General features: G+C 45.9%; 1 protein-coding gene across 3 annotated transcripts in view; it reads left to right on the plus strand.

Annotated features, from left to right (window-relative positions):
* PIAS1 (protein inhibitor of activated STAT 1) overlaps positions 1–22321 on the plus strand; it is a 54814-nt gene that overhangs the window by 2254 nt on the left and 30239 nt on the right. For 2 of the 3 annotated variants that reach the window (XM_027465616.3, XM_027465617.3), the window contains exon 2: positions 17137–17581. In XM_027465616.3, the coding sequence (XP_027321417.1) occupies positions 17137–17581 (445 nt within the window). Of the gene's footprint in view, positions 1–15287; positions 15399–17136; positions 17582–22321 lie in introns of those variants that run through there. The other variant, XM_005022957.6, reaches the window with a different exon arrangement.

Genomic DNA, 22321 nt, shown 5'->3' on the forward strand with positions numbered 1-22321 from the left:
GGCTGATGGAGAGCTGTTACCTGCTGCACCCAGCTCCGAGGTATTTGCAGGCAGGAGTACATCCCCAGAAAGCACACTTCTACATTCCTTGGGTTTTGAATGTTGAAAGGAGACGTGGCTAGGAGAGGGTTTGTGATAAAGGCTCTGCTATTTGAAGAATGAACGGTGAATTCCTTTCATTATTTTTATTTTCTTGGGTAGAATCCTTCCGCGTTTCTCCTCTGATCAATTAGTGAGCGGCATTGATTTTAGATCTAGTGACCTTTCAAACTGAAATCAAATGGAAGAGTTGCACAGTAACTCACTTGGCTGCGCAAGGTGAAGTTTGTCAGAGAAACTTGGTCACATTTTTGTCTCTAAAACTTGTCTTCCTGTGCAAAGAGCCGTGGGGTAACGCGTGGGTGTAGTGTACGTGTGTAAATAGGAGCATGACATACAACACGTGTTGTGTGTCAAATGCACAAGGTAAAATAAAAGGTCTTGCTTCTGTGAAGAAACATAGCAGTCATTCTTGCTTGCAACAATTTTAAATCACAAAATAATGTTTCCTGTAATGTATTCTTACCGCGATTAAGAGTGTTTCAGTCTTTTGCCCTGTTCGAGAACGTTTGTCCTGCTGGAAAAAGAAGAAAATGAGATAAGATCAAACGTACTTTGCAGATCCCAGACTTGTGAGGTTACTGAATTCCTTGGTGCTCTCGAAGTTTTGGATTAATCGAACCAATGTGTTGTCATTATTGTTGACGAAACAAGGTAACTGCAAAGTCTGTTCTTCGCTGGCTTACCTTCCTAGCTATAGGCAGAGGCATATGTGAATTTTCCTGATCTTAATTACTATTCGTGTATAATTGCGTACAGACTCTAATTTATCTCCAGGTAAGCTATTTAAAGCTCTTTCTAATTGGAAGGAGTATACTTGAGTGATTAAATCTTTCCTTCAATATTTCTTACATCTCCTTAAATTGGTTATTAGATTGTTGTGATCTTTGCCTTCTACTCCAGTCTTTGGGAAATCATTACACAGTTTGCAATAATCAATTCAATTATACGTGGATCAAAGAATGAAAAAGAAAAGCTTATGTTCTAGTATTGTCGTTCTTGATACTGTCCTAAGAAGCTGCTTTGGAAAGCACACGCTGGGAGGTTTTCTCCTTTGTTCTCTCTCCTTTTAAGAAAGTGCCTTTGGGGATTGGAGAGATCCCTGGTGTGTTTCTTGTTAGACACAATTTATACTTTAAAAAAAAAAAAAGTGAGCCAAGAGTTTGAATGAAAATTCATAATAGCATTTGCACACAATGGTGATGGAAAACAAGGCATTTAAAAACATGCGGTCGGGCACCCCCCCTCCCCTAAATGCAGGGGGGCAGTTCGGTGAGGGGAGAGGCTCTCAGGTGGCGGTGGTGTTAGTGCCAGGCAGAGCTCCGGTATGGAAATGTGTCCGTGCTAAATTACATTGTCAATGCTAATAAGCATAAGCTACCTATTTCGGCGTTCAATTAGAATTTTACTCTTCTGTATTATGAGCTATTTTTGCTTAATCCTTTTATAAGTTGCTGGGGTTGCGTGTTTCTGTGATTAAAGGCAATATAATCCACTTTTCATTGTTATGCGAGTCCACGGATTACGTTACTTTCATTCCCATAATTTGTCGTGTTGTCACTGTAATTGTATTTTTACCCGTATTTTGGTCTCGGTATCTTTTTTTTCCCGAGCTTTTGGTCCTCAGCGCTGGAGTTGCAGATATCAGATGACTGAAATTGGCAGCTGTGCATCACTGTTTAGCTGTCGGATTCCCAATCCATAACGCTTCTGGCCGATGAAAACAGATTTGCTTCTTGTATACACGTAAATACGGCGTCAGCACATTTCTCGTGCAAACCCCTCCCAGGCCATCCTGGAAGTGTTTGTAGGCTGTGCAAATAAAGTTCTGATTTATTGCCACTTGTGAGGAGGAGAGGTGTAACAGCCAGTCCTTCGTAGCAGTGGGCTTCTGGTTGGTTTGGGTTGCAAAGGTATTTAGTGATCGTGGTTAAAAAGCTTAAATGGTAAGAAATGAGCAGGTAAAAAGGCTCCTTGTTTAGCTTTATACAGGTAAAAAGGCTCCTCATTTAGCTTTATGCCATTAAAAAAGGGAAAAGAGCCACCCTAGGTATCAGAGAGGCTGAGGACAGCTTGTCTGGTGAGGATGGCTGTGGATCAGCCACAGAAGAGCAGTATTTAAAAGCATCCCTTGAAGCAGCAGGTAGGCACAGATGTCTGCAGGTACGGGGGTGTTTGTAGGGCAGCAGCTGATCCGTGTGGTTCAGACTCTGCCCCGCATTTCTGCAGAGCTGTCGCTGATGTGCTCGGCGTGGCGGGTTTTATTTCCCATCCTCTCTTCTCGCAGAAGTCAACATCTGATCATTTTTCTCTTTAGTGCCATTATGGTGAAAAATAAAAGGGAACTTCTGAACGCTTGAGACTTGAGTGCTGTGTAATTGTGCTGAGATAGCCCAGCCCCTGCTGCTCTTCCCTGGTCCTGAGCCCTGCAGCCACTGCATTTGGGGCACTTGTACCTGTCTTGCTCTGACTCAGTGCTTTAGAAGGGTTTCTTGTGGGGCTTTGGGGTCGCCCGTTGTTCAGGGGATTCGTGGCTGGGAAATGGATTGGGTCTCTTGCAGCTCTTCTTACACGGTGATCCTGGTGTTTGGCCCTTCGGCTCCGCGGGGAGGGCGTGCTACCTGCAGGCATCTCGGAAATGTTTGTTTGCTGCCGTGCTTCCACTTTGGAAACTTCTGCTTTGATGTAAGACGTTCCAGGTGCCCTTCTGGAGGAAGGCTCTGCTTTATTGGCCTCCATAAAAAGAAATAAAAGTCTCAGGAAAGCCGTGAGTTCCGTGAAGAATGTGGATGTGGTTTGATGTGGAAGAGTTGTTGATATTTACTGTGTGTGCTTTGCAGTCCAGCTGCCTCAGCTCGTGCTGTCAGTAAGTAGGAACTTCACCTTCGGGTAACACCCAGACGTGCCTGCAAGAGTCAGAAATGTTTGCCTAGGTCTTAACAGGAGACAAAAGGGAAATAGTGTTGTTTGGGTGGCTGCTGGGACGTGCTCGAGCAGCTTTGGAGTCCTCCGTCAAGCTAGGTATTGATTGTCTCGTTGCTCTGTCACTGCTGCAGCTCTGTGTAGAGCTGTAAGTGTGCATTTGGGCTTCTTGAAACAAAACTGGATTTCACAATGCAGAAATTGCATATAGTACCTTCACAAAAATAAATGCCCATCTTGAAAGTAGATTCTTTTGCAAGTAAAAATGATAGGAGGGGGTGAGGAGAAGAAAGGACTTCTGGTAGTTTACAAAAGGGTTTTTATTTTATTGTAGCTTAACTCGATGCTATCAAAGCTATTTCGAACAACTACAGTCATTGCCAAACCTGTGGCTATTTCAGAATAATTTAGAAGCTTCGGGGCTAAGACAAAAAGTGGAGGATATTTAAACCTTTGAAACTGAGACTGTACAGAGTTGAGGATGCACGGGATGGGAGATGCTGGCTCATCCACACTTGTTCAGATCTTCCAAAATGTTTGGTAGCAGCCAGGACCAAATTAAACCAAGTAACCTTATACTGTTGCTCACTGAGTGCTGTGATGTGGACCTTCCTGTTGTCATTTCTGTTCTTGCTCCTTTGCTGATACTCCTGTGTCTGCTACAGTTTTATCGATCCAAGAATTTCTCAGCCGGTTGCTTAATCTTATTCTCCTGCTGGGATTAGGGATGGCACGTCCCTGCTGTTATCTTCCCTCCCTGAGCATGTACTGCAGGGATAGCAGAGCCTCTGTAAACAAGCATCACGTCCTGAGACAAAGGAGATGCCTCAGTCTACTCGTGAGTAAGGCAGGCAGCAGCAGCAGGTGAGTATTACGGGGCTCATCCAGCATAAGTGAAACAAAGAAATGCAAAGCTGGAACAGAACTAGCCCAAAGGTCAGCCGAAGCTTGACCTTTATGTCTATGGGAGATGATATATGAGAGATTAATACAGGAATTAGAACGATAATTAAGGGAGGAGGAAAAGGAGCATCTTAAATCCATCACTTGATGCGGATGACACGTGAGGCTGTGCAGCAGAGCAAAAACTGTGGATGTGGTGAGGTTTGTTTAGCATGGCAAACATTTTCCTTCTTCAGAACAGCTTCTTGGCTGGTTTGCCACGTGAGCAGAGGGCTTGCCTCCACTCTCTTGCCACACAAAGAAATTCAGCATCACCTAGGGTGGGACGGTCAGCTGGGAATCATTCAGAGCCGAAAGCTCTTGCTTAACCTCATTTATAGTCTTCTGCAAGATGTTCCTCCGCTCCCTCTGTACAGTGGGGTCTGAACTTAATCAGACTCTTCGACTGAAAACAGCACTTTCTAGCAGGCAAAATGCAAGGTGGGATGGAAATAGCAGTGAGCCTGGTTTTGCTTGGAAGTTTAGCATGGGTGCAGCTCACTTTTTAAGAAAACCAGAAGACACACACAAGCAGAGGTTAAATCCAAGAGGGACAACGTGTTTGGTTCAGGTAAAAACTCGTAATCTGAGCTGCAGAAGTGTGCCGTAAAAAGTTGTGTGGATGAGAAAGTATGAGGAATGAATAGATCAGAACAGAGTTTCTTGAGACTCCCCTGACAAAATGATCTCACTCTTGTGCAGATGTTGTATCTGGTTTCCCTGGTGCAAAATAAGAGGCTTTGAAAGAGTCCAAGTATTTGTGTAGATTTTCTCAGCTTATTGAAAAATCTGTTAGAGACAGCTCTGCTCAGGCTATCTATGGAGTTGTTGGTACACCTATAAATATATTGCACCAAAATGAAAAATGCAGGAACTTGAGCAGTGGAACAGAAACAAAGCTGTTCTTTTTCTTAGCTTCCATGTTGTTTTAGCAGTATCTCCGCAGTGAATCTGCTGAGGCCACTTGATGGCAGGACTTCAAATTTTTTTTAATCAAGTACCAGAGCTATTGTCGGGTTGAATTGCGAGTACTTGGGATAATATTTTTCTAAGGGGTGTACACCCAGGTTTTTGTGCAGTTCTTAATTTTCGCTTTTACCTCTTTGTTGCTAAAGCTCGACTCTTTCAGCTGAGAAGTAGCATTTTTGAGAGCTCTTGACAGTGTCATTTGGAAATGGCTAAAAATAGGCATGGGTTATAAACAGAAGTTTAAGAATATAAGGCCGAGTGTACAGCTAGCCCCATGCTGTCTCCTTACAGCTTGCAGAAGTGAATGGCGAGGGAAGGGCGAAAGGGGGACGAGCATGAGAAATAATTTCTCCCCTCCCTGCAATCCTCCCAGGGTCAGTCCTCTGAACCTGCTGGGGGCTGCGAGCGGGGCAAGCTGTGGCAGAGCTTTCCCCAGTGCTCGTACAGGTTCCTCCCCAACCTTTATAAGCTGTTTTTTTTTTTGTTCTCAGCATTTTGACAGGCATTTCTGTTGTTCTGCTGCTGGCTGTGTGAAGACCCTTCTTGTTTCAAGTCTTCTCATTTGAGCTTCGTGCCGTTTGGTGGAACAACGGGGCTGAACAGCTGATCCCTGTCCACTCTCCTTGTGCTCCGTGGCTTTATAAATCGCTGTCATGTACATCCCTACGTTCTCTGTTTTCAAGGTTGAGTAGTCTTAGCTTTTGCCAGATGACTTCTGTCATCCTTCTGTGAACCTTGTCACTTCAAAACTTTTTAGTTTTTTTTTTTTTTAAGGTGAGCCCACCAAAGCCACCTGCACTTTGCGATCAGGGTGACCAAGGGATTTGCATAGCGTATAGTGATTTATCGCTTGTCCTGTTTCTTTTTCTAATAATTTCTGGCAATGATTTGTGTGCTGGGCTGCTGCTGAGCTGATGTTTCCGTCTGTCTGTTTATCTTGGGCCCGGAAGCTTGCTCTGGAGTGGGAAAGGTCACGGCAGAGCCCATCATTTCACATGGAGAGCGAGGGCCGCCCGTCTCCATGGGCATCGCTCTCCCTTTACACGCGTTGGATTGCTTTCAGTCTGAGGTCTTTCAGTGGTTCTTCATCCTTACAACCACATTGTAATGTCAGCAGCTTTGTCAACACATTGATTACTTCGTTTTCTAGGTCGTTAACAAATTGGTTAAGCTCCGTGCTCCAGCATAGCCCCTGCAGAACTCCACACCTGACCTTCCTCTCTGGTTTGGACAACCTGGACAAATTCATGATAGAAGAACTTTGAATAGCAAGCTAAGGATCTCTGGCCCGTTTTTTTTTTTTTTTTTTTAATAATGCTCTAAGAATACCTGGTTTGTGTGAGTACTAGGTTTTCCTAGTTTCCTTCAACCTGCACTATTCTGTTGTTTTTAAACATATGTACAACTCGGAGGTGTTGCCAAGCTGTTTTAAGGGGAAGCAGAGATGTGTTGGAACTTGTTCCCTGTGTTCACTTAATTAGATAAGTTTTCTTGAAATGTACTTCATGTTTCCCAGCATACATTCACATAGCTCAGTGAAGGACTTGAGCTAAATGTTAGTTGAAGCACTGCTTCATTCCTTGAGCCCTTTGTGTTTTTTTTTTCCTGATACAAGGCTACTCTTCTCTTTTGATACAGAGGCTGAGCAAGGTTATGAAATAATGTGATGCTTACAACTTCTTTACCTGGAAATAGAAGCTGTGTGTTACCGAGCGAGTGCATCAGGAGGCAGAAGGGTGAAGATCCTACTAAAATGCTGGGCTGAAACCCAGAAGATGTTTCTTTTGCCATGAGATCCGAACTTTTTTTTTTTCCTTACTGCCCCTGACCCACGTGTGTGAGAAGGGGCAGGCAGAGTCCAAATGCATGGACATAGGAAAGTCATTATTTGGATGACGTTTATGAGCTACAAAAGGCTGGTATATATGCAAATTCCTGCTCAGAGAGGGATTTGGATGGGTGCAGCTGATGAGGTGGGGCAGTGGTTTGGTGGCTGGAGCAGTGTCCCCCCCTCCTGTCCCCTGCCTGGGGCTGGGAGGGCGAAGGAGCTCTGCCTTTGGGGCAGTGCTGTGGGGCCGCCCCACGCCCTCCACTTCCACTTGCTCAGGATTTCCGTGGAAGTTTCAGCTCGCTATCAAAGTTTTCTTAGGCAGCTCTTTCAAGTCTGGCTGTTCTCGCGGGGAAAGCCAAGTTAAACGCCGGATCGTTTCTGGAGTTTACTCGCGATGGTTTTAATGTATTTTAGATCATAGGCGTGGCTGGAACTTGGCTTATAAAACCCTTCATTCCATCATGCGGCTCGATTCCAGGCAGGGCAGGGGTTATTGTGTGAACGGATCAATTTTGTTCGGTCTTATTTTGATCCTGAGAAAAATGCAGTGCTCGAGGGATGAAGCAGCGGGGCAGGTGTCGGTGTGCTGAACTGATGGCACAGGGAAATGGGGTGTCCCTTGTCCCGCTGAGCACAGATCCCTGGCGCGTCCCCGTAACGCACACCGGCATGGTTTTGGAGGGAGTGCTCCTATAGGCCCCGTCTGCGCTGTGTGTGCCAGGAAAATATTGCATAGGGAATGTATTCTTAGCTTGCTTTCTAACTCACTGCTGAATGTTTTGTCCTGGGATTAATCACGGCTAACTAATGGGTTCTTAAGCACTGCATGCTCGTCTCCGAGCCTGGAGGTGACACGATGCAGTTAACACACAAAAAAGTTCATTTTTCTGTTGTAGACATCCCCAGAAAGCAGGAGGACAGCACCTCAAACTCTGCAGGGCGAGGTTGGCTTGGGGGTTAGGATCAGCTCTCTGAGGAGTCTGGATGCCTCTTGGCAGCCTGTGGCTGTCTGGTGGTGTCACTTGAAGCTTTTCTTTATCCTCGTCTGAATGCAGAAGAAAGGCAGGAAGGTCTGCTTCCTCTCCTATTATTCCATCATCTCTCTGCATTTTTCATAGTGGGAAGAAACCAGTCGTCGCGGGGGCTATGAAAAACGGAGCTTCCTGCTTTCTCTGCCTTTGTCCCCTGCCTCTTTTAGAGGGATGCTTTTCCCAGGCTCTGGTGGGCTGCTGCCCACCGTGCTGAGATCACCGTGATTCCTGCCAGTCGTGGGGTGGTAGCACCGGGAGCATCCACTGCAAAAATCATCCACATCTCGATAACTGGACTCACCCAGGATCCTGAACCTGGCTCGGTAGGGACTGGTGAGGTTGTGGAAGCAGGAGGTGAACTGCAGAGTTCAGCATCTCCACCTGCCTTTGGACGAGTGACATAAGGGTTTTTTTTTTTTTAGCCAGGGACTCATTCTGCTTCTACAGTAATAAATGCATTTTGGCACTTCAGAATTGATCTGCCTCCATCTGATGTAAACGTGAATTCTGTGTCATGTTGTTGCATGCAATAAATAATTCATTTTGTTAATGCGTCCCTCCAGTTAGGAATAAATTAGCTTTTAGTGTACATTCAACAGCTCTGTAACCTGTCAGACCTGTGATTTGTGTTTCGTGTTGTGCTGTGACTGACAGCGGTTCAGGAAAACTTTTCTCCGGAGTTACTGGGTGGCCACGTGTGGCTCAGGCACAGCTTTCCTGCTGGCACCCTGTTGCTTCTCTACAGATGCCTTGTTGAGACAGGACATCAGGTGGGTGAGAGTGACTTCACCGGGTGACTCGGGGCTGGTCAGATCTGTAGCCGTGTGCATTGCTCCAGTAAGTGTCACGAATCCTGTTCCAGTGCTGGACCATTCCCCGATTGATGCCCTCTCCTCCTTTGCTAGAATAAGCCTGAAATCCATCCCTGATGGAAGCAGAGGAAACCTTCCCGATGAGCTGTGCTTTGGGAGCACCGATACGCAAGCTCCAGGCTTCCTCGGCTTCCAGCAGCGTTAGGCAGCCCCTGCAGAGCGGGGGAGATGATGTTTCACTGCATGGTGCACCTTACCTGATACTCCGAGGAGCAGTACAAGGAGAATTTCTCACTGTTCAAGCTTTTAATTCGTCCTGACGACTCACTGCTATATGCCTAAAGAGGAGCGTGTGCTTTGGCTTCCTTACATCTTTCCGTGTACGCCTCTGAAGGCCATAATGGGAGACTTTTAAAAATAAAGGAATCGTGTGCAGAATACTAGCTTTTTTTTTTTTTAATTAAGAAAAAAAGACTATATTGATGCCAGTATGATTGCTTGATGGAATATTTGTTTTTCAGTTTATTGACACAGTGGGAACTTTTGGCTCCACTGCTCATTTCTGCCATAACAATTAAGACTAATTGTTAGTGGTAATAAATTATTATCCTCGGTGGACCGGTATTAGAAGGGAGTAGGGTATTTGGGCAGTGTATTTCGTAAGTATTTGGTGTCAGGAGATTTATTCCCTTTGGGTTCCGTTTCTCCCTTTGGAAAGGGAAATCTTTTAAAGATAAATCACCAAGCGTCCCCCATGCACGATGTTTTATCTGATCTCTGACTTCCCTGGTCTTCGCTTCCTCCAGAGCTTCCTTTTCCTAATTTTCTCTTGATGGACTTGCTGTTGCTGCCGTCCCTCGTATGCTCACGTGGCTGCAGATGAAAGCACCAAACACTTTGATGCCTTCGGTGAGAGCAAGGTGGTGCTGCCTTCTGGTGCACGATGCCAGGGCTGCTGCAGCTGCTGCTGTCCTCAGCTCTGTGCCCGGATCCTGCCTGGTGCTTGCTGCCTCCCTGGGAGCACATTTCTCACAGTGGAGCTTTCTGAGGAGGGTTGCTTTAAAATCTAATAGGAGATGCTAATTTTATCACATGGCATTTTGGCTTTCTTTTATTTTTTAGTTTAATGAGAATTGTGAACGGATTATTCCAGTTTTTTAATTTTCCTTCTCTGGGGGCACGATTGGTTACTTTCAAGGGAAAGGAGAATCAATTACATGCTGGCTTCAGTCTGCTGTTCAATATTTTGCAAATCGTTATCCAAATTTAATATGGTTGCTAATGAAAACTTTTTTCAGATGTCAGTATGGAAGTCAGTCATGATGCAGCCTCTATCTTGTGTTATACCCTAGGAAAATGGGGCAAATGAGGGAGGAAAACCCCCAAACAACCAAACAGTAGCTCACAGAAGTCTGTTCTAGGCATCTATGTGTATAATTTCGTACCCTGAAGTGTTATTTCAGATGAAGCTAACTGAATAATGAAACTTGCAGTGGACAACCAACTCTGCAGCACTTGCTGGTAACTTAAGGCATGTGCAGAATAGGGCTCTGTGCGGTTTTGTAATGTATGGAAATAGTAATGAAAAAAAAAAAATACTTGCATGAAAACCTGCATCTGTGATTGCAAAAATCCGTTTTACTCAAGTGATGCTGAAGTTAGCTGGCATGCGTGAAGGAATAATGCCTGTTGATGCAGCGCAGACTTAAATAGCTGCTGCAAGCAAATAAAACCAAGAGCAGGAGTGGAAGTCCTGAAGCTGCTGCGTGGCCTGCTGCGAGGAGGGTCTGTGAGCTGCTGGTGGGAGCCGCCTCTTTATCCTCGCTGCAATGCGAGCGCATTCGTCGAATTCCAGGTGCATTCTTCCCAAGCTCTCCTTCGGACTCGACTTCCAGCAGCTACACGTGCTCCAGGCAGATATTTGAGATATTTAGGAACTCACCAGAGCTTAATTCCCTAGGGTTCTGCTGACAAACAATAGCCGAGCAGACCCTCGCTTGGTAATTCAACTCTGGAAATCCCCAATCAGTCCAATTGTTTATGTAACCATTGTTTGTTTTAATTGGATGTTTAAAAAAAGTGTATTTTCCTTTTTAACTTAAATCACTGGGTTTAGGAATAAATGCGTGTTGATGTCCCATATGGCTTCCAGAAGCTGAAACTTCTTGGTCCTAATTGCGTGTGGGTTTTTTTTTTTTTTTTGGTTAAGTGAATAGATAATATTTTGGACTATTGTTGAATGCTGTGGAAGTTATATTCTGATTTTTTTTTCCTACCAGTGTAGGCTTTTTGCGTTACCCCTTAGGTTAGAATAGGACACTCTGGGTTTAGGCAGGTCTTTGGCCAGCTGTGTTTGCGGCTGGCTTGGGCTCCGATGAAGTTTATTGCGTTGGAATTAGCTCTTCTGTCAGCCGCTTGGAAGGCTTAGTTAAGGATAAGAACACGGTTAATAAAAAGTAAATTTGTCTGGTAATGACCCTCTCCCAAATAGCTGCAAATAATTGTCTTCATAATTAGCCTTAGGTGTAAGCTGTTTGTCTTGAGAGGCATGTTGTTTTGTATCCAGAGATTGTCTAAACTGGCATTTCTGCAATTACTTGTCATGAAAATTATGCTAGCGCATAGCTCTGTAAAAATAATTCCCATCTGCAGGGATAAATACACGAGGGACAATTAAGTCTGAGCGCGGCTGAAAAAACCTTTTGAGTCTCCAAGACCTGGAATGAAGATTACTACTGTCAGCAATCTTATTTAATAGCAAACGTACTAATATAGCTCACCTAGTGGATAAAATCTCTTGAGAACCGTAAAACTTTTGTTACGGATTAAGATAAAAATGTGCCTTGCTTTAAATCAAACCCGACTGAAACTTGATGGAAGCGTCGGGCAGGCTTCCTGCAGCACAGCCCGCGTGTTGGGGTGCTGCTGTGCGGGTTTTACGTGTACCATGGTAAAAGAATTTGGGGTTTGAGTGGACAGGCTCCAAAGTGGCATTTCGGGCACGCCGTCTGTTGTGCTGTGCTCTTGCAGAAACATTGGGAAATGGGATGGAGAGGAGATCCGGGGGCAGCCCCTGCAGTCATTTGCCAGGGGGTGTGTGTCAAGGCTTTTAGAGGGTATGTCAGGTTTCTGAGACCGTAACAAATACTCTACCACGTCAAAAAAAAATATAAAAAATACCCCAGCACCTAAAAATGAAAACCAAATAATGGGTGGGGGAGACAAATAAAGGCTGTCTGGAAACCCTTTGGCTTCAAATACGTTTGGCTTTGGAAATGGAGCACTGCAGGGAGTTTTCAGGTGACCTGCTCGCTGCCAGAGAGGGGTTCCTGGTGTTGAAAGCTGGTTCTAGGGGCACAATGTTTGTGCTGGAAGATCTGCAGGCGTATCGGTAGCGAGGGAGCACGCTGTCAGCACGCTCAGGTAAGTAACACCCGGCAGCTTGAGCTTTGCATCTCACTCACTTCACTAGCATGGGAAGAAATATGTGAACAGAGGAAAGTCCTGAATACAGCACCTGACCTTAGGAAGCCCACGAAAGGAGATGAAAACAGCCCGGATTGCCTGCTGGTGGCATTTGCAGTGTATGATCATCGCTCTGATGCGCTCCGAGCGGATTAAAATGATTTGTGTTGCCAACTGGGTGAACGTGGAGATCTGGTCACGCAATTGTGAAAGGTTCTTTATGAGCACAGATAGAGTGGGTAAACACCGAGTGCTGCTTAACCAAAGAAACCCTATCTCCCTGTGCGTGTCATAAAAGGCAAATAAAATTTGTACCTGCCATTGGTTTGCACCTATTCTTTCAGTGCTGCCTCCTTGCCAAGCCGTGGTGCGCACCACGCTGGCCGGCAGCTGAGTTTTTCATTATTAAACCAAGAGGCTCCTCACAGGCTGCAGCGCGTTGCATATTTACGGCCGTTCTTCTGGGCTTTTGCCTCCCTTCCCTCCTGAATTACTGTGACTTCAACCTTTTAGTGTTTTGGTTGCATTAGACAAACGCAGGGAGTTACAACCTGTCACAGAGGCGCTTGAGCTTCCATGAATCGCTTCTTTCACTCCCTCCTGCAGCTTTTCTGTGGACTGATTTCTTTTTTTTATAGTTTCACCTCGATAGTTTCCTTGCACAAGTCTTGCAGATAGAAGCGAGGGGATGCGCCTTCGTAAAAGACGGGAACATTTTTACCTTCGTGGTCTCTCCTGTTCCCAAATCTGACGTGTCGAGGAGCCCAGGAGCTCAGTCTGTGAGAGCGGAGGTGGCTCATGCGCAGCTTTCTTCTCCAGAAGATTTATGTCATGGGTTAAAGAGCCTGCTCACGGCGTGCAGGAACTCTACTGTATTTTTACAGCTGGATGTTGGGAACATGCTGAGATTAATTCAAGACCATTTCCATAGTAATCTAATGCTTCCTAGTCCCTTTTGTTAGGGGGAAGAAAAAAGAACAATGCTGGTTCTTTCTTCTTTTTCTATCTTCCGACTGGTGCGAGGTGTGTTCCTAACTTTTCTTCCTCCTCCAGCAGTGGTGGTAATGGTTAGGGAGCCGTGCGGGACCTGGTGCATAGCTTTAGGCACACGCTGTGGTGTGGTACCCAGCCAAATGGTGCTGGTTGTCCTGGCAGATATTTCGAATGCGTTTTGGAGCCTGTTCACAGCTTCTAGTTATCATAAGCATCCGGAAATCACTGCAGTTCTCCGGGTAGGTCCTGGGGCTGATCCCTGGCGATCGAGCAGTAACCCCTTCCAGAAAGCTTTCGGCTGATGGCTGGGGCTCTAAATGCTGCTGCTCTGAGTGGGTCAGGGGCTGCAAAATGCACAGTGACACTGCCATGTGTGCCAGGCTTGTAAAAAACTCACCTCTAGACTTTTTATTTGGGGGACTTTTTCATGCCTGAGCTTTTGGTATAGCCACTGAAGGAGCAGCAACTCGGGAAGGAGCTGTGGGCAGAACGCCCTTTCCTATCGCCAGCCCCGGGGGAGAAGTGGGTGGCTGATGAAGGATGCCGCCCGTGGGTTGCTTTTGCATCCTTAAGCTGTTTTCTTTCAGCCCTTGCCGGTTACCCGAAGCAGATGTGGAGCAGGATGGATGCCCCCTTGGCTCCAGATGAGCTCGGTTTCCTCAGCGGGCAGCAACTGGATCAAGTGCTTGGGCTCCTGGTAGGGAGAGCCACAGCCCTGATTTGGGAACAGGGGGGAAATAAAGCAGCCCCGGGATGCTTCTGTGACCCTCCTCCCTGATAAATAAAACGTGGTGGCTTGTCTCGGGGCAGCCAAGGGCTCTGCTGGCTTTGGGAGCCCTGGGCAAGGGGCTGTGGGTTGGGGGGATGTTTGCAAGCAGCCAGGCGATCCTGGTGACTAACGCAACGTCTGCGGGGAGCACGTGGCTGTGTTGTGCTGTCGAGCAGGAAATGTCAGATGTGTGTGTGTGCACATCAGGGTTACCTTCTAAACCCTCTGAAGGTCTGTGCAGTGAGTCAAAAAAGCGCTCCGCTAAACTGCGGTGAGTTTCTGTAGAGCTGGTTTCTGCTCTTCTACTCCTTGAAAGTTTTTCCTCTTTTTCCTCACACTCTCTCCAATTTTGGATGCCGGGTACCAAAATGCACGATTCCCTCAGCACACCCCCTTTGTTTGATACCGGTTCTCCCGCTGCAGTTACGCAAGCAGCTTAACCTTTTCTTGGCCAAACGGCCCCCATTTCCCCTGCACTGGTGCAATGTCTGGAGGAACAGGGATGTACTCAGGACACGACACCTCCTTACCTGTAACTGCAGTTTGCAAATCTTTCCCTCTTTGATATCTGGATTTAACTTGAACCAACCTTGATTATTTTTTTTTTTTTGCCTGTTGCTTCCTTTAGCATTAGGAAGGAGCAAACAAGCCTCTTGCCTGTGCTGATAAACAGCCAGAGGTAGGGCTGGGGCTCGTCCTGGTTATCCTGGCGTCGGGAGGAAGCAGCTGCACTGCCCCAAGCGAGCCGTGGCCGCCCAGGACCAGCAAGGCTTCCCGAAGCAAAACACCTCGTCGATTTGATGTAGTTCAGCCAGCAAAGGGCTCAAATTGCCACGAGGTGCGGCAGAAAAAAAAAAAAAAAGCGTATGGACTGGTGCTTCCTGAGCCTTTGCTCTGCCTGCGGGGGGCTGCTGCCCTGGCGGGGAGCTTGGCCAGGAAAATGCAAACCGGAGCGAAACCACAAAGCTCTGTTGCTGGTCGTGATTGACTGTTGCTAATTGACCCATCTGTCGGTGCCCCTACCGTTGCAAGCAACATTTTTTGTGTTCTTTGCAAGGACTGTTTCAGGGTGGGGAAAATCTGAGGAATTTTGTTTGCTTTGGTTCGAGAGCCTGGCTGCGCCACGGGCCCTGCTGTCGGTGTGCTGACTCCTTACTCGCCTGGAACTTCAGAAATGGAGAATTTCCAGGGCGTAGCAGCAGTTTCTCACTTAGCTCAATTATTTCTTATTCCTCAGCATTTTTTTTTTGCCAACGGGACCTGTAAGTTTACAGCAAAACAAGCCCACGGAGCAGCTCCGGGAGCCGGCTGCCGAGGAAGGGATGTTTGGTGGTGACGGTCACAGGCGGAGCCCTTCACTGCAGCTCCTCGTTGTGCTGAAGCAATATTTGCTAAGCATTGTGGTGTGCCTCTCCGTGTTTCAGAGCTGTTTGTTTCACTTTCCTTTCAGCTGTCAACACTTCAGCCCGTAGCAGAGGTGTCTTGAAAAGAGTAAGGCGTTGCGGCTCTTACGGAGTGCCTCGGCTGTTCCCGTTCGTGGCTCCGTGACAGGCCCGTAGTTGGAGGTGTGAAGTAGGTTTTTGGGGCTTGGGGAAGGGATGGCAGCAGCCTCCTGTGGGGAAGGGATGGCAGCAGCCTCCTGGAGGAGCTGAAGTCTTTGAGCCAGCCTGCAGCGAGGCTGCTCCCGGACTTGCAGCACGGTGGTTCGGTTCGGTTGTGTTGGTGCGGTTCGTCAGAGCACAAGTGTTGTGGCAAAGTTAGGTAAATCTACCTGGGTGCATTCCTCATTAAGTACATGAATCATAATCTAGGGCCATTAAATAACACGACCTATTTCAGTATAGGGAAATAGTTCCTTTGGACACCCGTTTGGTGAAAATCTGGAGGTTTGAGGAGCAGGTAGGAGTTTCAGGCCGTTTTCACTGAAGTAGGTATAGTGTGTTTCCTACTAGGGGCACTTCAGCTGTAAGAATTGATGGCAAAAGACCTTGAGTAACACATGTCTGAGTATTTAACACAGTGAAGAACTGGAGAGGATGAGACCATTTGTACTCTGAAGGCTGTTTGTGAGCACACGTGCTGAGTTTGGTTATTCAGCAGAGGGTATATTGCAGGACCCTGACATGCCGAATTAACTGCCGTAGCGCACACAGCATCCTGCAAGTACTATTTAGAATTTGATCTTTAGGAATTGATGACAAAGTATTCAGGGTATTGAATGGCTTCACGCAGAAGATCCAGATAGCCGCTTGTGGCAATGGGTTGTAGGCGTTTTATTCTCACGGGATGTTTTGCGAGTCCAAAATTCCGCAGGAATATCATTTCAGCTCATGTCGTGGGCCTTGTTTTGGTGAGTAAGCCACTATCAAGCGCTGAAACAGGCTTTAAAATAGAAACCGGGCTGGTAAGCTGACTTTCTGGCTCCTGCTTGACCGGCGGGGAAGTACTCAGTGCGCGCAGGCGATTGCTGGTTTCGCTGCTTTGCATAGTGCTTTTCTCAGTTCCTGAAGAAGTGAAGCAGTTTACAAGTCCTACCAGTTTGATTCATTAGCCCATACTGGGAGACAGTAAAAGGCTGCAAATGAAGATGCTAATTACCAGAGGGCAAAGCCAAGCTCCCCTATCCAAAACAAAACACGTGGCTCTGATGGGAGAAGGGGAGTTAGCAGCTCGAAACTGAAGAAGTTCCCTGTAACTCAGTAGTGGTTATACAGGGTTACACATGACTCAAGTTATAATTTCTTCTTTTTAGCATCAATCATTTCCCTTCTTTCCTTTGAACCTGTGTGGAATAGTTCTGCTACATGGCAAAAAGTGAGAGAGGGACTTGAAAGTGAAGTAGGGTCCTGGAGTTAAGGGCTGGCGCTGCTTTTAAGTGCAAGCACTGGAAACCTGGGTATTGTCAATCCGTGATTTTTTTTTTTTTTGACTTGCAGCTAGACGAATAAAATCGGTAATGTTACAGACGTTAGCAGAAAACTGATTAGGAAATAGTTCTGTTTACAAGTTTAATTTTTTGTACTGGCAAGTTGTCCCTGTCTCAGGTTTTCACCAGTATTGCTGTCCTGAATTCCTTGTGGCAAATGGAAATCCCTTGAAAATTGCTCGTTACAGACTTTGGAAGTGGATGCACCTCTCTGTGAGCAAGTCCTGGTTTCATTGCATGTCAGAAAATCAGTGGGAGAAGAGCAGTGGTGGTGTGCCTTGAAAAATGTTATGCTTAACGGGCTTAAGCTGCATCCTAATGTTAGTGTTTACGATGATGTAACTCGAATACTAATTTTTTGTTTTGTTTCTTTTAAGCAAATGGTTATGAGCCTTAGAGTTTCTGAACTGCAAGTACTTCTGGGCTACGCGGGGAGGAACAAGCACGGCCGAAAACACGAACTTCTCACAAAAGCACTGCATTTGTTAAAGGCTGGCTGCAGTCCCGCTGTCCAAATGAAAATCAAAGAACTCTATAGGCGAAGGTTCCCGCAGAAAATCATGACGCCTGCAGACTTATCTATCCCCAGCGTGCACTCGAGCTCCATGCCAGCCGCTTTGTCTCCGTCTACCATTCCACAGCTCAGTTACGATGGCCACCCCGCCACGTCACCGTTGCTTCCCGTTTCGCTCCTGGGACCTAAACACGAACTGGAACTCCCCCACCTCACATCTGCGCTCCACCCTGTCCACCCCGACATAAAACTCCAGAAGTTACCTTTTTATGACTTGTTGGATGAGCTGATCAAGCCTACCAGCCTAGGTAAGGTTGCAAACAACATTTGAAGGCTTTTTAAACTGGTAATGGACGAATTAATCCGCTTGTGCAGTAACTGGTTAAATATTGCATCACATCGGTGTTTAGAGAATTGCTATTTTTGGTAACTTTTGGAACAGATTGTTCTACATGGAGAGGCATCTTACGTAACGCTCATTAGTTGCTTTAGCTGAGCCACTAAATGTGGTTCAAAGTTCTGTTATATTTAAGGGGTGAGTTTGAGAGGAAACAACTGAACCTTAGAAAAAGGAACTTAAAATAAAAACAACAACTCACATCTGTCTGCTTTGAGTGGTTTTTAAAAAACATGGAGCTTAATTATAAAAAAAACAAACCTTGAGTCCATCAGGCCCACAAAAATCTTCTCATCTGTGCTGGGAAAGAATGCCAAGCTAGATATTTGCTGTGATTCCTTAGGGCCTGGACATCCGAGTTCAGGATGACTTATGATTCTTTTGCTGTTGCGGCGACTTTTCTTGAAACGTTTTTTTTTGGATTAAGGTATAAATCACTCGTGTAGCTGCTGAGAATCATCTGATGCTTACAGAGCATTATATAACAGTGGGTGATTTTTCTGGTGTTGACTCCATGGAGCACTTCAGAGCGTGGCTAACTTTTAATACTTGTAAATACTGCTGAAATACAATGGTCCTGTTGATTCCCGGAGGGGCTGCTTGGATGTTGGGGCCTTCTGCTGTCTTGAAACCCTGCACAAAAATCTCTGAGAATAGCCAGGAGGAGGAAGAGATTTCAGAGAGAAATAGGAAGGTGGTGACTGAAAAGGTTGCCCTTTGCAGAAGGGATGCCTTGTAAGCCAAAATGAGCAGGTAATTCACACTGATAATTACCCCAATAGTCTGAGCTGCTGAAGGAGGCCTGATAGTGAGCAGTGCTGGTTGTCTGCAGGCTTCTGACTCCTGCTGCACAGTTGTCACATGCGTTTTAACTGCTGCATCTGAGAAATTGTGAGGAAAAATAGAGAGTCACACATTCAGGTCCAGGTATTCTTCTCAGAGGTATGCTGGATCTATTTAGCTCTAGTCTAAAATCTGATTGATGGGTGAGCATTCCAGGCAGTGCTGGTGGTACGGGATAATTAGGCACTTGGAATGTGTTTCATCACTTTTACATTATAAATACTTAAAAATAACGCTGTAATTTCAACAAGACATTCCAATACAGGAATTATGGCATGCATTTATTCCTAGATGCGGTAAGAACGCTTGGCTGTCAGCACCGTGCCTGCCAAACCAGCCCCGAATTAAGAGACCATAATTCAAGCTCTGTCATTTCTTATTGCTTGAGGAGTTCACATACAATAGGAGATTTTTTTTCCCCACTTTGTGGACTCTGAGTGCTAGGGTAAGAAAATGGAAGTGGATGAAACTCCAACCAAGCACCTTTTAAGTAATCTATTTTGTTTTTTTTTCGGTTAATGTTTGGGGTTTTTGTTTTGCACATGCATTCTTTGTCTTTCTGTCTGTCTGAAGCAGTCCTGTTAAAAAGCTGATTTACCCTGTGCTTTGTGGGGAAGAGAGCTTCAGTGTCCATGCACGTGAGAGACGTTTGTTTCCTTCTGTAATGGAAAGTAACGTGGCTACAGATTGTAAAATTGCGAACTGTAAATGTCATGAGGGTATTTTAAAGTAATTAATGTATATGTTGATGACAAAAACTATTGGATTAATAACCAGCATCATGCGTTTTTATGCACTTTCACAGTATCCCAGAATGGCTGAGCCCTCTGGCTCCATCTGGTCCCCTCCAGGTGGTCCAGGCAGGGCCACCTGTGGGGGTTGCCCAGGGCAGAATAACTTGGAGCAATGGGCTGTGCAGCTCAGGGGCTTTAGGTGGGAGTGCAGAGTGGACTTGGATTTCTAACTACAGAAAAAAAGAAAAAAAAAAGGCAATTAATTTTATCAATTTCTACAGTTACTGGTTCTCCAATTTAAAGAAAAAATGATTTTTTGAATATTTGTCCCAAATGGTTAGAGCTTCCTCGGTGCTGCAAGCAGTGTGAGTTTCCTCAAGTACCAAATTTCGAGGTTCTCTGGCTCTGTTTCCGAATGGCAGATGCATGCTGCAAGCTCAGAACTTCTCCTTGGCTCCTGGCCAGCGTTGCAGGCTCTCCTGCTTGCTCTTCCCCGGCAGATTCGTCATGAGGTGGCACAAGAAACTTCGAGTTTTACTTCGTTTCCCTGCACCGCAAGAACAAACTTAGGAGCTGATGAGGGATTTTGGATGATCGTCTCCCTGCTGAAGTGGAACCTGCTGGAATGGCAGAGATGTGTGAGAGAGAATGAGGAAAACCCCACTGGTTTGGCAGTATTTGGATTCTTCTGAAATAAAAGTTATGTAGAAATTGAGTGAAGCTCATCTTCGGATGTGATTCTCCCTTGGTTTTTCTCTATTCAAGCTGGGGCTGTTTGAAGATTGCCCTTGGTAGTCCTCTGTCCCCTCCAGAAGTAATTGGGAATTTGACAAACAATAATTTGTCAAAGCCGTGGGGAAGGGAGTTGCAGAGCAGGGCACTGGAGCATGCGTTCTGTGCCCAGCTACTGTACGCAGGTAGGCAGTGCGCAAGCTAATGTGAATAACAGATAAGGAAATCAAGGCTGCTAACTATTATTTTCGATGCGAAGAACAAAAGGAGGAAATGGATGTTACCTTCTTACACTCGCTTCCTCAAAATGTAGCTCTGACCTGCGATAAGATCCCTGTGCTGGCAGCTGGCTGGGCAGGACTCACATGGAGGAGGGAACTCGGTGCTTTATCTCCCGTGCCCTGCTCACCAGCAGCTGAGGAGCCTTTCTGCAATGCCTCTGCCTGAAACACGTGTGAAAAATCAAGGGCAGAAGGCTCCTGATTAACTTTTTAATTTTTTTTTTTTACTTTCTCTGGCTCCAGCAGCCCATAAAACTGGAAGCAGCGAGTGGGATGCTTGCAGAGCTGCCTAACTAATTGAACTTGTAAACTCAGCCTCTGCCACTTCAACCTGCTCGTCTTTGAAGAGCCCCAAATAGCACCTTGGTCCTGCTGATGGTGGGACTCCTCTCCTGCTGCTGCCCTGCTCTGTTAGCACAGTCTCTTGCTTTGCCTTCTGAGCGTTTCAAGCAGAAAACCCCTGTGTGGTGCTCTCGGAGCCGTGCTGCTAATGCTGGCAGTCACGGTTGTGCTGGCTGGGCTCGGGGGGTGACGGCGTTCTCCTTGTCCCAAGAAGACTGTCAGGGACCTTGCTTAGCTCAGAGGAGGAGCAGCTCTCCAAATGCAGTGGAGTTTGATCCATATTTGATAAGTCATCCTCACTGCAAAATCGAGGAAGCACCAATTTTGGTATTTTTGTGCACAAGTCAATAAAGGATGCATCTGTTTTTGGATGAATCTGTACCCTGAGCTCTTGCAGCACTAAGGAGAGCCTGGGCACACTGCTCTGTGGTGAACGATTCCATGTCATTCATTTTTGGAGGAAAAGAGATACCGTTTGGCCTCAGTGAATGTATGAAAACTGCATCTCTCCTTGGTTTTCCGCTTAGGAACTCCTTTAAATAGGAGAAGTTTGGTTGTTAGTTTCTCAAGGGAAGCTGCAGCTTTCACTTATTTTTTTTTTTCCTTATTTTCAGCAATCAGTGAGTGCATAGGCACGGCTAATTGGTTGGTTTTTAAGCGTGGGGCCAATTTTCTAAAAGAAACTTCTCTCACAGATAATATCTCATGTGTGGTGAAATGTGTTTACTATGAGCTGAGTAATGAGTACCCAAATTCTGCCAGATTCTTAGGGAAGGGACATCAGATCGTTAAACAACATCTTAAAAATCCTTCTCGTTATAGCATATGTCATCGCTAATTGCTTTAGCTCTGTGGTTGTTCCAAAAAGCGCAGTGACTGGGTTACAGGTCTTTGTTTACCTGTCTGTAACGGGAGATTAACCTTTTCTTTGCAATTTCAGGGATTAAAGAGGTTACGGGCTATGCTGTGGGATGTACGTACACACTCCTATAAAGCTGTCTGAAACACGTAGAATTTGGAATTTGTGCTTCTGTGCTAAGTGATGCGGAACACAACGGTGGGTCCTAAATCTGGGCCCTAAATCGGAGCCGTGGAAATGGGGCTTTTTGCCTACATGTCTCAGCCTCCTGGAAGAAAGGGACAAAAATGAGCTGTTAGGGGGAGTCTGAGCATCGCTCCCACAAACCGCTGAGTCCTTTCTGCCAGGTGCTGCCTCCATCAGGTGGAAGGAGCTTCCCTGCCTCTGCTGAGGCTTCTCTTGCTTTGCCTCGGTCCTAGTTCAGCTTCTTAATCTGTGGGCTCTCAGTTCACTGGAGAAGCCCTGTCCATTTCCCTCCTGGTGCCTGGCCTGAAGAGAGCAGTGAATTTATGTGCTTACAGCATGCCTGCTTCTCTCTTGCATTTACCTCGAAATTTTCTCTTTGATCACGGACACGATGCCTTCCTGAAGGCAGAGCCCAAAACTGATCTGACCAAAATCTTCAGGGTGGCTATAGTTCTAGCTACAGCTATTAAACAATTTAAATCAGGTACAAATCTAGGTTGGAAGGTATAAAAGTTTTGTTCGGCGAGTGTTTCACCCTTTCATCTATCAGCAGGCTGATCTGTTGCTGTGTCTAATCGGTATCATGGTTTAGATGAAAGTCACGCTTTTACTGTCTTCTCTGTTTGTTATTTTTTTTAAATGTGCTTTGCGGGAGGAAGTTCAACAAAATACTC

This window comes from Anas platyrhynchos, chromosome 11, assembly GCF_047663525.1.
Source record: "Anas platyrhynchos isolate ZD024472 breed Pekin duck chromosome 11, IASCAAS_PekinDuck_T2T, whole genome shotgun sequence".
Classification (NCBI taxonomy): Eukaryota; Metazoa; Chordata; class Aves; order Anseriformes; family Anatidae; genus Anas; species Anas platyrhynchos.